Source organism: Triplophysa rosa, linkage group LG6 (genome assembly GCF_024868665.1).
Source record: "Triplophysa rosa linkage group LG6, Trosa_1v2, whole genome shotgun sequence".
Taxonomy (NCBI): domain Eukaryota; kingdom Metazoa; phylum Chordata; class Actinopteri; order Cypriniformes; family Nemacheilidae; genus Triplophysa; species Triplophysa rosa.
In genome coordinates, this window is record NC_079895.1 from 10,533,781 (window position 1) to 10,545,981 (window position 12,201).

Below are 12,201 nucleotides of genomic sequence, written 5' to 3' on the forward strand. Positions count from 1 at the left end.
TTTTGCTTTGTTCCCTTTGTCTTGTAAATGCTTTGTCTTTTTGTTAACCCCTTACACACCGCCTGCCTGCACTTGGGTTCTTCCACCACGCAAATCGTGACAGAATCACCGAGCCAACGCTGAACCCAGCAGGCGGCACAATGGACGTCCTCCGATCTCGCCAGGCTCACCTCCTTTGTAGCATCCGTCATGGTGAGGCTGACATGGTGGAGTACACCGAGAGGTTCCTGGAGGCTGCAGAGGATATGGCTTTTGGTGAGGTGGAGCTAACGGTGATTTACAACGGTGACCTAAATGATCCGATCTCGCGGGCGGAGATGAGGATGCTGAGGCCGCTGCGCTTCGAGAATGTGGTCAGATATGCCATTAACCGGTCGGAGCTAGGGGTCTCAGTTCACTCCAAGTCTCCGTCCCCGTTGGTCATGATCCCGGAGGATCGTGCCATCCAGATCGGAGTCGTGGGCATCACCTCACCGTCCGCCTCACTCCCTGCAGCCTCTCCCCCACCAGTCAGCCTTCGAGGCAGGCGAAGAAGGAGGGAGTCCTGGAGTTCCTCATCGGAGGCATCCAACCCGGAGCCAGCTGCGCCCTTCACCTCATTCCTTTAGCCGACCACCAGTCGGGTGGTTCGGCTGAAGAAGAAAAGGCAACGGAGAGGGGCATCCAGTCCGGTGGTGCAGCCGGCATCCAGTCCGGTGGTGCAGCCGGCGTCCAGTCCGGTGATCCAGCCGGCGTCCAGTCCAGTGATCCAGCCGGCGTCCAGTCCGGGGATCCAGCCGGCGTCCAGTCCGGCGATCCAGCCGGCGTCCAGTCCGGCGATCCAGCCCGGCGATCCAGCCGGCATCCAGTCCGGTGATCCAGCCGGCGTCCAGTCCGGTGATCCAGCCGGCGTCCAGTCCGGTGATCCAGCCGGCGTCCAGTCCGGTGATCCAGCCGGCGTCAAGCCCTGTCCAGCCGGCCTTCCAGCCGGCGTCAAGCCCTGTCCAGCCGGCCTTCCAGCCGGCGTCAAGCCCTGTCCAGCCGGCCTTCCAGCCGGCGTCAAGCCCTGTCCAGCCGGCCTTCCAGCCGGCGTCAAGCCCTGTCCAGCCGGCCTTCCAGCCGGTCTCCAGTCCGGCAGCCAAGCCGGTCCCTGGGAAACTCCCAGGGTCAAAGACTGTCCCCTCCAGGACTTCCCCCACAGAATCCCCCAGGACTCCGCGCCCTCAAGCGCAGCCGGGGATTAAGACTGTGCCTCCCCTGAACTCTTGTTTGGCCCCACCCCCCCCTCCCTTGTTTGTTATTTTTATTGTCGCACCCCAATCCTATTGTTGTCTTGTCTGCCACTGATTTTGTTCTCCATGTTTTGTCTGTTCTTGTCTTTGTCTCAGTCGGTCTTGTCTCGTCCGTCTACCCCTTGGTGAGCACCTGGTGGTGCTCGTTAAAGGGGGGGCTTCTGTCATGGCTCTGCTTCATTTAGTCATGTATTTCTTGGTCCTGTAGCAGAGCCATGACAAAACCTTTGGTTATGTGTGGAGAGAAACATATTGTTGTCCTTTTGACAACAATATACGTTCTCTCCAGTGTCTAGTCATTGGCCCCGCCCCTCTCGTTTCCTTGTTATCTTTCCCTGAGTGTTTTATTACCCACACCTGCCCTATGTCGTTATCCCTCGTTTGTGTTCCCTTTAAATGCCCTCATGTTTCATTGTCCTGTGCTCGGAGATTGTATCCAGTTCGTCCCTCATCCTCTGTCTTTGCTTCCCAGTGAGTCTCTTGTCTTGTTTGCTTGTTAGTTTGATTATTGCTTAGTTCTCATTTTTGCCCCCTTGAGGGAAATTTTTGTTTACCCATTTATATATATATTCTTAGTTCAGTTTTCCCCATCATGGGTGTTTTGCTTTGTTCCCTTTGTCTTGTAAATAAAGTTTTTGTTAACCCCTTACACACCGCCTGCCTGCACTTGGGTTCTTCCACCATGCAAATCGTGACAGTATATATAAAAGCACATATGCAAATGTGATATATACAGCAATTGGGTGTAAAAAAAACCCATCCAACAGCAACGTAAAATACTGACAGCATGATAAGACAAAACTGTGATAAAAATCGAGGTTATAGCATGAAAAAAAAGTTTTTGTTTATTTCATATACTGTATAGAGTAATTATACAAAATATTTCAATATTTTGTGTTTTTTTATATTAACTTATCACATTTAGATGTTTTTATCCAAAGCGACTTAATAAGAGAGTGCTTGTCTTATGGAGCAATAATATTAGATGTCCTATACAAAGTTTTTCAGTTTTGTTTGCTTTTCAGTTCTATGTAATTTGAGTTTATTGCATATTTATTACATATCTGTAGACTGAATGACTACAGACCTGTCGCTCTCACATGTGTGGTCATGAAGTCATTCGAGACTGGTACTGGCTTATCTGAAGGACATCACAGAACTCTTACTGGACCCCCTGCAGTTTGCCTACAGAGCAAACAGGTCTGTTGAGGATGCAGTTAACATGGGGCTGCATTTTGTCCTGAAACATCTGGATAGACCAGGGACCTATGTGAGGATCCTGTTTGTGGACTTCAGCTCCGCTTTCAACACCATCATCCCATCACTGCTCCAGACAAAGTTAACCCAGCTATCTGTTCCTGGCTCTATATGTCAGTGAATCACCAGCTGTCTGACAGACAGGCAACAGTTAGTGAGAATGGGGAAACTCACATCCAGCACCCGCACAATCAGCACTGGCGCTCCCCAGGGGTGCGTTCTCTCCCCACTGCTCTTCTCCCTGTACACCAATGACTGCACTGCCCAGGACCCTTCTGTCAGACTTCTGAAGTTCGCAGACGACACCACACTCATTGGCCTCATCCAGGATGGTGATGAGTCTGCGTACAGAGGGAGGTTGAGCAGCTGGCTGTCTGGTGCAGTCATAACTACTTTGAGCTGAACACGCTTAAAACAGCGGAGACGATTGTGGTTCACCATCATGAACGGCACTGTGGCAGCAGTGGAGTCATTCAGGTTCCTGTGCACCACCATCTCTCAGGACCTGAAGTGGGACAATAACATTGGCTCCATTGCTAAAAAGCCCAGCAGACGTTGTACTTCTTACATCAGCTGAAGAAGTTCAACCTACCACAAACTCTGTTAAAACAGTTTTACTCAACAGTCGTAGAGTCTGTCCTCTGCACATCCATCACTGTCTGGTTTGGCTCAGCCACAAAGTCAGACATCAGAAGACTACAGAGGACGGTTCGGACTGCTGAGAAGATCATTGGTGCTCCCCTGCCCACCCTCCAAGAACTGTATACATCCAGAGTGAGAAAAAGGGCTCAGAAAATCACCCTGGACCTCTCACATCCAAGCCATCATCTCTTCACAATGCTGCCGTCTGGTTGGCACTACAGAGCACTGAGCACCAAAACAACCAGACACAAAAACAGCTTCTTCCCTCAGGCCATCTACCTCTTGAACAGTTAAATGTTTTTTTACCCACCATGCAATTAATAACAATAATAATTAAGTGCAATATTAATTATATCCTCCAGATAATACACTATCTATTTTTTATACAACTTTTTCTGTAAATTATATTTCATTCTGCTGTATATAGCACTTACCTTGTACTACAATAGTCCATTCTTATTTTTTACTTGTACATATTTACATACACACATAGCTTTACTCTCTATATCTAATCTTGTGTTTATTGTATTGTATTTCTTAATTTTTTATACCCATAGGGCCTTATTTAAATCATCTGTGTACTGTATTCTATTGTGTTATGGTCTCTGTGTACTAGATGCTCCTGTCACCAAAACAAATTCCTTGTATGTGCAAACATTGGCAATAAAGCTCTTTCTGATTCTGATATTTCTGTCATACATTTGATCCATATCTTTCCAACAAGTTATTCTGCCTTAAACTTGGACAGTATCATGTATGTGACTGCGACTATATGATGTATGCAAAAATAAATTCCTGTTCAGTTTTTAATACAATTGAGCTTTATTAAATATAATGCAAAGAATACAGTCAGGTATTTTAAGAAGTGTTTAATCCAGTGTGTTTTGCAGGACATCTTAAAAAAGAGGAAAAGCTGTTCGTTTGTTTCGGAGAAGTTCATTAATTCGAACTCTTATTAGCTTCCAATCTCGAGGTATGCTTAAAAGTGCAAGTTCTCACATAAGGTCAAAATAATAATATACCTAAATTAAATATACTTCGATGGAATAATTTATAGTTTCTGACAATCAACTGACATCAGTGTACATTGCATGGAGAAAAACTTGCAATAATACCATGTATCTTAATACTGTATGTTCTCTTTAATTTTTCCCCTAGTTTTATTTTTATTAAATTGTTTATTATGATGTATGTAAAGCTGCTTTGCAACAATGAAAATTGTGAAAAGCTATATAAATAAAATTGAATTGAATTGAAGTTAACGTCAGGTTTTATCGTTTGTCTGAAATATGTAGTTTTATTGTGATATCAGCCAACTTTTTTAGGAGATATCTGTCTTCCCCCATTCAAGTAGACTATGACAAATAAAAAGCTGCTCGTCCAGTGCGGATGGTGTCTATTGTGGAGACATCTTAAAATAATATAAATTCATGTACATGAAATGTGCAAACATTTTACATTTTAAGCTCCATGTCATAAGCTCACACAAATCAAAGGCTGGCGGAGTGTCATCCGGTCCTCTAGGGTGCAACCTCTTCAAACACATTAAACAATTTTACACCATGAAGAAAAGCAACTCCAACCAATCACGGAAGACGGAAGTAGACATGGCTGCGGCGGTGTTTTGTTTAGGTTACAGAAACATCCGATTGAGACCGTTTCACTAAACCGTAAATGTCATACTTAACAAATTAACGATGCGTTTTAAGCTTGCTAAATATTTACACAATTCATGTACATATTACGAATCTGACCTTATTTATCTGTTCAGGATTCAATCTCATCAGCCAGGGAAGAGGGATTGACTGGGTAAGTGCTTTTAGCTTCTTGATTTATGGAAAATAACATGAACGTGATATTAAATATATTCCGTACTCATTAATATATCGTTAATTATTTCTTTGGGACCAAAAAACATATATCCTAGTCTAGGCATGGGCCGAATAGTTCCAAGGTATACCGAGGTTTGAAATAGTCAAGGTTTCAAAACCACTAAAATTTTCTGACACCGTTTCTAAGGTATGAGCTGTGTTTACACAAAAATAAAGTCATGTAATGCAATGTTTGATGTTTAGGCCTTATATATAGGATATGAGAAAAATATTTGTTGTTGAAAGTATTATAGTATATAGTATTAAGAGTATAATAAAATGTATTTGTGTCCAGTTGAAAAGTTGTTGTTTGTATACGCAGACATTTGAAAATAACACATTTTAGTGTTGTAATTGCAATAGCGTGAAACCGCGACACTTTTTTGCTAAAGGTTATCATACCGTCAAAATCTCATACCGGCCCATGCTGTAGCTAAGGTTTGTGACTGTTTTTTTTTGCAGTGAAGTTAAATTTGAAATATGAATTCACATAATTACGTCATCAGGTAAACCAGACACATTGTAATACTGAAATGTTATTTTGACAGATGCGTTTCTATTGTGTGGGAAAGCACTGATGATTTGTCATTACCATGGGACACAAGAGGAGAAGTCACACTCTTAAAACATCTCCATCTCTGGACACACACAGACAGACTGATGATGAGGGGAGTTTAAAGCACAGAATATGTATGGTGTCAGACTTTTTCTACCCAAACATGGGAGGTGTGGAGAGTCACATCTACCAGCTCTCACAGTGCCTCATAGAGAAGGGCCATAAAGTTGTCATAGTGACACATGCCTATGGAGACCGCCGTGGTATTCGCTACCTGACCAATGGACTGAAGGTGTATTACCTACCATTGCAGGTGTGTTTAGTAATGTGCTATACTTAGTTAAAGAGTTTCTTTAAGTTTGTCCCTCAGTAAAAGTATATCATAATTTACCATTCCTCTTTTTGCAACCTTCTCCAAAAACTGATCATGTGGTGTCATTTCTTCTCAGGTCATGTATAACCAGTCTACAGCCACCACTTGCTTCCACAGTTTGCCACTACTTAGGTGCGTGTTTGTGCGTGAAGGCATCACGATCGTGCATGCTCACAGCTCCTTCTCCGCAATGGCCCATGATGCTCTTTTCCACGCCAAGACCATGGGACTCAATACTGTGTTTACAGATCACTCTCTCTTCGGATTTGCAGATCTGAGCTCCGTATTGACTAATAAATTGCTGACTGTCTCATTATGCGACACGAATCACATTGTGTGTGTGTCATACACTAGTAAAGAGAACACTGTACTGCGGGCCACCCTTGACCCTGAGATTGTCTCTGTTATCCCGAATGCTGTCGACCCAACTGACTTCACCCCTGACCCCTGTTGTCGTGACAACAGCAAGATCACTATTGTGGTCATTAGTCGACTGGTTTACAGGAAAGGTAGGTAGAGTGTAGCGCTTAGACAGCTACTTTTTTGCTTGTTGGCTAGCAGTTGACTTGTTGATTTAGTTTATTATGTGATTAGTCAGTATGAGCTACTTATTTATTATTATTAAATGTATGCCTAGTTTTGTCAGTCCCCCACAACAGCATCAAATGAGTATTCCCATAGAATTTTTCTCAGTAAATTCACTTTATTTGTATTTCAGAATGAAATAATGTTGCATGTGTTTTGTTGGCTGGTTGTTTTAAGGGATTGATTTACTAAGTGGAATCATTCCTGAACTATGTGGAAAGTACCCAGATCTCTGCTTTCTGATTGGTGGAGAGGGACCTAAAAGAATTGTTCTGGAAGAAGTTCGAGAGAAGTATCAGCTTCATGACCGGTAAGAAAGCCAGCATGGCACATAAAGCTTTTCTATATAAGTTTGTATGATTGTTAATACGGTACTTGATTTTCATGTATACAGTGTTCGTCTACTGGGGGCTCTGGATCATAAAGATGTGAGAGATGTTCTTGTTCAGGGTCATATCTTTCTCAACACTTCTCTCACTGAAGCCTTCTGTATGGCCATAGTAGAAGGAGCTAGTTGTGGGCTGCAGGTAGGTTTTATTTATTTCGATCAATAGACAACCATGCCGCTATCTCAAGTTACCTTAGTGTAATGGTATTTTTTTCTGTGTGTAGGTGGTAAGCACTCGGGTTGGAGGTATACCTGAGGTCCTGCCCAATGAGTTAATGACACTGTGTGAACCAACGGTTCGATCCATCTGTGATGGATTAGAAACTGTTATTGCAGGAATACGCACAGGAAATGTGGCGTCTCCTGCTGCTATCCACCGCAAGGTCCGAACTCTCTACACCTGGAGAAACGTTGCAGAGCGAACGGAAAAGGTGAGTTTTAATGTCATATTAATATACTAAAGTAAATGCTTTATCAGATTCTTTACTATATGTATGTTATATATCCTCTCTTTCTGTGCTGTAGGTGTATATCCGTGCATGCAAGGAGCCTGTTTTGTCACTGTCTGATCGATTGAATAGACTGCAGAATCACTGTGGTGCAGTGGCAGGATCCATTTTCTCCTTTACGGCTGTTCTTGACTTTCTCTTCCTGCTGTTTCTGCAGTGGCTCCGCCCAGATCACCTGATTGATGTTGCTGTAGATGCATCTGGCCCCCACAGTTTGGGGCAGAGCTTTAGTAAGAAGAAAAGTAAAATGGCAAACCCAACTTTGAGCTCTGTGCCTTGATATTTTTCAAACCCAGATGTTTTTCTTTTTGTGAAACAAAAAAAATGCAGGTATTGTATGACACGTTTTGTGAAGTCTAAGTTTTGAAACTTGTACAAAAAAATCGATCTAGAGTTAATAATTGAAGTAATTGTTTGAGTGAACTTCTATACTTGAAATTAAGAATATTACAAGTATTCTTGAAAATTTAAAAAGGAATTAAAATTCTGTTATTATTTACACGCCCTCTTGTCATTTCAAACCTGCATGACTTTCTTTCTTCTGCAGAAAGAAGATATTTTGAAAAATGTTGGTCACAGAAATTCAACAAAAAGGGTGATTAAATGGTGACAGAATTTTCATTGTAAGGTGAACTATTTATTCAATATAACTTTTTTTCTGGAGAAATGGATGTAAAAGAACTCTGGATGTGCACAACTGACCTGTTTACATTTCTGTATAACACAATAACCTCAGGTGTATATGAAGCTTTTAATATCTATCATCAGCGACCCGCTTCGTCTTTGTTCCTCTGCACATCAGTTTTTACCTCTGATTCATTCGTATTTTAGTACAGATGCAGCACACTTGTTTTCATACTTGTATGCTGTTATTTTATATTCACCTTCTATGTTAGTATTATAACTGTGATTATGATGTACAAGCTTTCCTGCTGCCTGCCTTTTTACACAATCTTTAATAAACTTAAATAACATGCCATATATGTGTACTCTGTTTTTTTGTGTGTTTTTTTTTATTGAGTAGCTCACCACACAAATAAGAAAATGTCTATAAAATAAACAAACTAAACTAAACTAAAGACGTATATAAGGATAATTCGTACGTTAAATTCTGCTTGAAACAATGTCTTGAGTATAAATGAGGCATACTGTGGTAAAGCTGATGTTTTTGTTTTTAGATATCAGTCAGGGTCTCTCTAGCTCCGGAATCTCATTGTTATACCCAAACAGAGCAGATAATTCACACCCTCGGCCATTCAAGGTTAAAACCGTGGGCCGTTTGCAAACACTTATCATCCTTTTCGGCTGCTTTTGCACATGCATGTACTGTATATACATATTCAACAGCATGTTTATCCAGCTATACCTGTTCCTGCCTAACACTGCACGCAAATGATGTTTTGCTGGAGATGCAGATACTGTGTCCTCAATTACATTTGCAGTTTTAATTACTTTGATTCATGGCTTATTGACTTTTTAAAAAAACTTTATTTACGGTTTTAGTTCTACACATATGCGGTTATTAAATGTGCACATCTAATTTTAAATTGTAGATTGAAGTTTGTGTTTAAGAGTGTTTTTATTTGACCATATTATAGGATTTATATAATCAAGGTTGAATTTATGCTATGAAAAAACAATGCCTGCTGATCTGTATGTCCTTCTATATGTAGATGCTTTTTCAATGTGTGTAGGGTATCTCTAACCCTTTGCTGAATTTGTGAGACCCTTATTTGTTTATGTGGGGGACACTCACTTCTGAGGTGGGGGTGTAAGCACATATTACCGATAACGGTGGGAGGTGCATTCTTACACCCGGGGGGTCGGGGGGTTGGGGTGTTTCCTTGAAGGCCATATAAACTCACTGTGCTCCACTAGTAATTCTCTTCCCGTGAGTTGAATCAGTTGTTTTATTGTGAGTTTTAAAGAATGGCTGTGGTTCATGCTGAAATGAGTGTCTGGAGTAAACCATGGGATCACAGATTTCACATGTACGGAGGACAAGTGTGTAATACACTAATGGCAGGTGAGTTCTCTAATTCTGATTCAGTACTTCTTGAATGTGTTGATGGACAAAAAAAGGATTTGATTCAAAATTGTAACACGAGACAACATGCAGCGTTCCATATACTGTATAGTAATATTACAGAGATGATAGTACCTTAAAAGTTATAGTTTTTGTATGTATTGTGTGTTTTATGTATTATTATGTCATCAAGTGTGTATTGCGTCTTCTAGATAGTAAATGTGTGTTTTGTTAGGTTCTTGGGATGATAGAACACCTTTACATGATGCTGCATTGCAAGGAAGATTGCTGCCACTGCGAACACTTCTTTCACAGGTGCTGTTGGAACAAAATTTTAGTGTTAAATTCAGTTTAATTTCATATAAATGTTTTGGGTATACTAGTGTATATTGGGTATATTAGTGGGTAGCACAAGCATACTTCTCAAGGAAACATTTTATCAGAAGACATTTGATAGCCTTTAAATGATACAACAATGAATTTGTCCTTGGGATGATGTGTTTGATGTGTTTTTGTTTGATGTGTTATCTAATGCAATAACGAGTGCATTTTAAAAAATGTTGCATAATTGTGCAAATACCCCTTGGATTCACTGTTGCTTCTTTGAAAGATTTTTTAAAAATTTATTGAACGCTACATAATACGAATGAATGAAGTTAACAGCCCATGTTTTAATGTACACAGGGGTGTTGTGTGGGCTTGGCTACACTAGATGGAATTACACCTCTCCATGAAGCCTGTGTTGGAAGCCATTTTACCTGTGCTAAACTTCTGCTTGAGCATGGAGCTGATGTACGTACAGTAACCATCCTTTACAGTATTTCCCATCATTTCTCAGAAGAAGTTTTCACACTGACTCTACATAATTTCTGCATTAATGAACACAAACATGTATTATGTTTCAGGCAAATGCTGTTTCTATTGATGGAGACACTCCTCTCTTTAGTGCGTGCAGTAGTGGAAACCCCGCCCTCGTCAGGCTCATTTTAATGTACAGCTCCGCCCACCATCCAGCTTATCTGCGATGCTCACCTCTTCACGAAGCGGCAAAGAGAGGTGTGTGTCTGTGTGAGGTATATGGAATGTTACACTGCTGTAAATACAAATAAATAAATGGGGTGTTTTTATGTTTGTTTTAGGTCACACAGCATGTGTTGAACTGCTTCTATCACATGGTGTGAATGTTGACATGGAGATGCCCAGCATAGGAACGCCGTTGTATTGTGCATGTGAATCCAAGAGCACAGAATGTGTACAGAGACTGCTGATTTCAGGTCAGAATCACACATATTAATGCAATACATTTGATTGATTTAGATCTATACAGTGAATTATATTGTCCATGAAACTTTATTTTAACTTAATGTGACTCAGTAATCAAAAGCAGTGTAACAATTTCTACAATAGTATACAGCCAACAACTTTTGCATTTAGTAATTACAGCAATGTTCAGTAATTTAAATGAAAGTAACGTCATAATGCAAAAAATAGACGTTTGCAAGAAATATCTTAAATTATAATTGAGAAAAATGATTTGTGTTTTCAGGTGCTGATGTGCAATGTGGGCGTGGTCTTGACACACCTTTACACGCTGCAGCCAGGGTCAGTGGGGCAAAGGAGGTGGAGCTTCTGTTAGAATTTGGTGCTGATAGGACATCAAGGAACTCGGAGGGAAAGAAACCACTGGACTTGACTACAGATCAGAACATTAAACAGCTCCTGCAAGCTGCAGGTAAATATAACCACACAGTATATAAGCACTCCATATGCGCCTGTGCACTGTGATACTGATTTTGTCTCGTGTTTGGTTCCGCAGGTCCGAGCTCCCTGTCTCAGCTGTGCAGATGGTGTATTCGGCGCTCCCTGGGCCAAAAAAGATTAAATAAAACCAAGATGCTTTGCTTACCACATAGCCTACAAAATTATCTTCTCTATCATTAAAACACACTGTTTTTGTTTTGTCTTAGCACAACTCATTGTCTGCTTATCACAATACCATCTTTTATCTGTAAATAAGTGTAAAAGTGTAGACCAAAGTTTTGTGAATTTTATAATAAATATTTTTCTACATTCAAAAGTCTATTGTTTATTCTGGTGTATTATATGCTCACACAGACACACATCCACACAATCATTTAAACCAGACCAAGAACAAGTAAATCACTATAGCCTACTTCTACATTATATTTTTATTTTAGTTCTCATTATTTATGTTTGTTTTAATTGTAAATCAATTCTATACTACTTCTATTGTTATTTTTTTATTGCTGTCTTAAATTATTCAAGACAGCAATAAAATATACATACATCACTTCAACTTACTATTTGGAATTTTGGCAACTGGTGAGCTGCCTATAAAGTAATTTATAAAATGGTGAATAACTTATAAAACAAGTTTAAAATAGCTAAACTTATTTATGTGTAAAGCCAATTTGATAGTATTCAAATCAATGACAGTGTGGAGCTCAGCGTTACCTAAACAGCACAGCAGATGGCACCAAACGTAAGGGAGACATTGAAAATTTGTCCCTTCATTTTAAACACTGCAAGTCCAGTGGTCCACCGTAGTAATACGTATTAAAATAAAAAATAATATACATTATAATAAAATTAAAGAGTAAAGTAATCTGTCTGTCTGTCTTTGTAACAAATATCCATATGTGTGTGCGTGTGTGGTGTACACGGTCACAGGGAATCCGTGGGAGCACAGACTCCGCCCACGC

General features: G+C 40.5%; 2 protein-coding genes across 4 annotated transcripts; both read left to right on the top strand.

Moving 5' to 3' along the window:
- Positions 1–4,740: 4,740 nt before the first annotated feature.
- Positions 4,741–8,425, top strand: piga (phosphatidylinositol glycan anchor biosynthesis, class A). 3 transcript variants are annotated; one of them, XR_008963131.1, is made up of 9 exons: positions 4,741–4,840; positions 4,942–4,979; positions 5,590–5,910; positions 6,047–6,479; positions 6,733–6,865; positions 6,950–7,082; positions 7,168–7,374; positions 7,469–7,782; positions 8,000–8,425. XR_008963131.1 is itself a non-coding variant. In XM_057336055.1 (8 exons), exons 3-8 carry the CDS (start codon positions 5,635–5,637, stop codon positions 7,730–7,732), a joined length of 1,446 nt encoding a protein of 481 aa, XP_057192038.1. In that variant the 5' UTR covers positions 4,741–4,840; positions 4,942–4,979; positions 5,590–5,634; the 3' UTR covers positions 7,733–8,425. The 3 variants fall into 3 exon arrangements, 2 of the variants coding, with proteins under 2 accessions (XP_057192038.1, XP_057192039.1); XM_057336055.1 differs by having other exon boundaries at positions 7,469–8,425; XM_057336056.1 differs by having other exon boundaries at positions 4,767–4,979; positions 7,469–8,425.
- A 956-nt stretch (positions 8,426–9,381) lies between these two features.
- Positions 9,382–11,419, top strand: asb11 (ankyrin repeat and SOCS box containing 11). The gene is made up of 7 exons (XM_057336606.1): positions 9,382–9,478; positions 9,714–9,793; positions 10,163–10,270; positions 10,384–10,534; positions 10,618–10,752; positions 11,025–11,210; positions 11,295–11,419. The coding sequence occupies exons 1-7, from the start codon at positions 9,382–9,384 to the stop codon at positions 11,417–11,419; spliced, it is 882 nt and encodes a 293-aa protein (XP_057192589.1).
- Positions 11,420–12,201: the final 782 nt, after the last annotated feature.

What these genes read in the sequence shown, in the direction of transcription:
- asb11 (XM_057336606.1), top strand. Translation starts at nt 9,382, where the DNA reads ATGGCTGTGGTTCATGCTGAAATGAGTGTCTGGAGTAAACCATGGGAT. An exon ending in TGCGAACACTTCTTTCACAG is followed by an intron (nt 9,794 to 10,162) that starts GTGCTGTTGGAA and finishes TAATGTACACAG; the next exon opens with GGGTGTTGTGTGGGCTTGGC. An exon ending in ACAGCTCCTGCAAGCTGCAG is followed by an intron (nt 11,211 to 11,294) that starts GTAAATATAACC and finishes TTGGTTCCGCAG; the next exon opens with GTCCGAGCTCCCTGTCTCAG.
- piga (XM_057336055.1), top strand. Translation starts at nt 5,635, where the DNA reads ATGGGACACAAGAGGAGAAGTCACACTCTTAAAACATCTCCATCTCTG. An exon ending in GAGCTAGTTGTGGGCTGCAG is followed by an intron (nt 7,083 to 7,167) that starts GTAGGTTTTATT and finishes TTCTGTGTGTAG; the next exon opens with GTGGTAAGCACTCGGGTTGG. An exon ending in TTGCAGAGCGAACGGAAAAG is followed by an intron (nt 7,375 to 7,468) that starts GTGAGTTTTAAT and finishes TCTGTGCTGTAG; the next exon opens with GTGTATATCCGTGCATGCAA.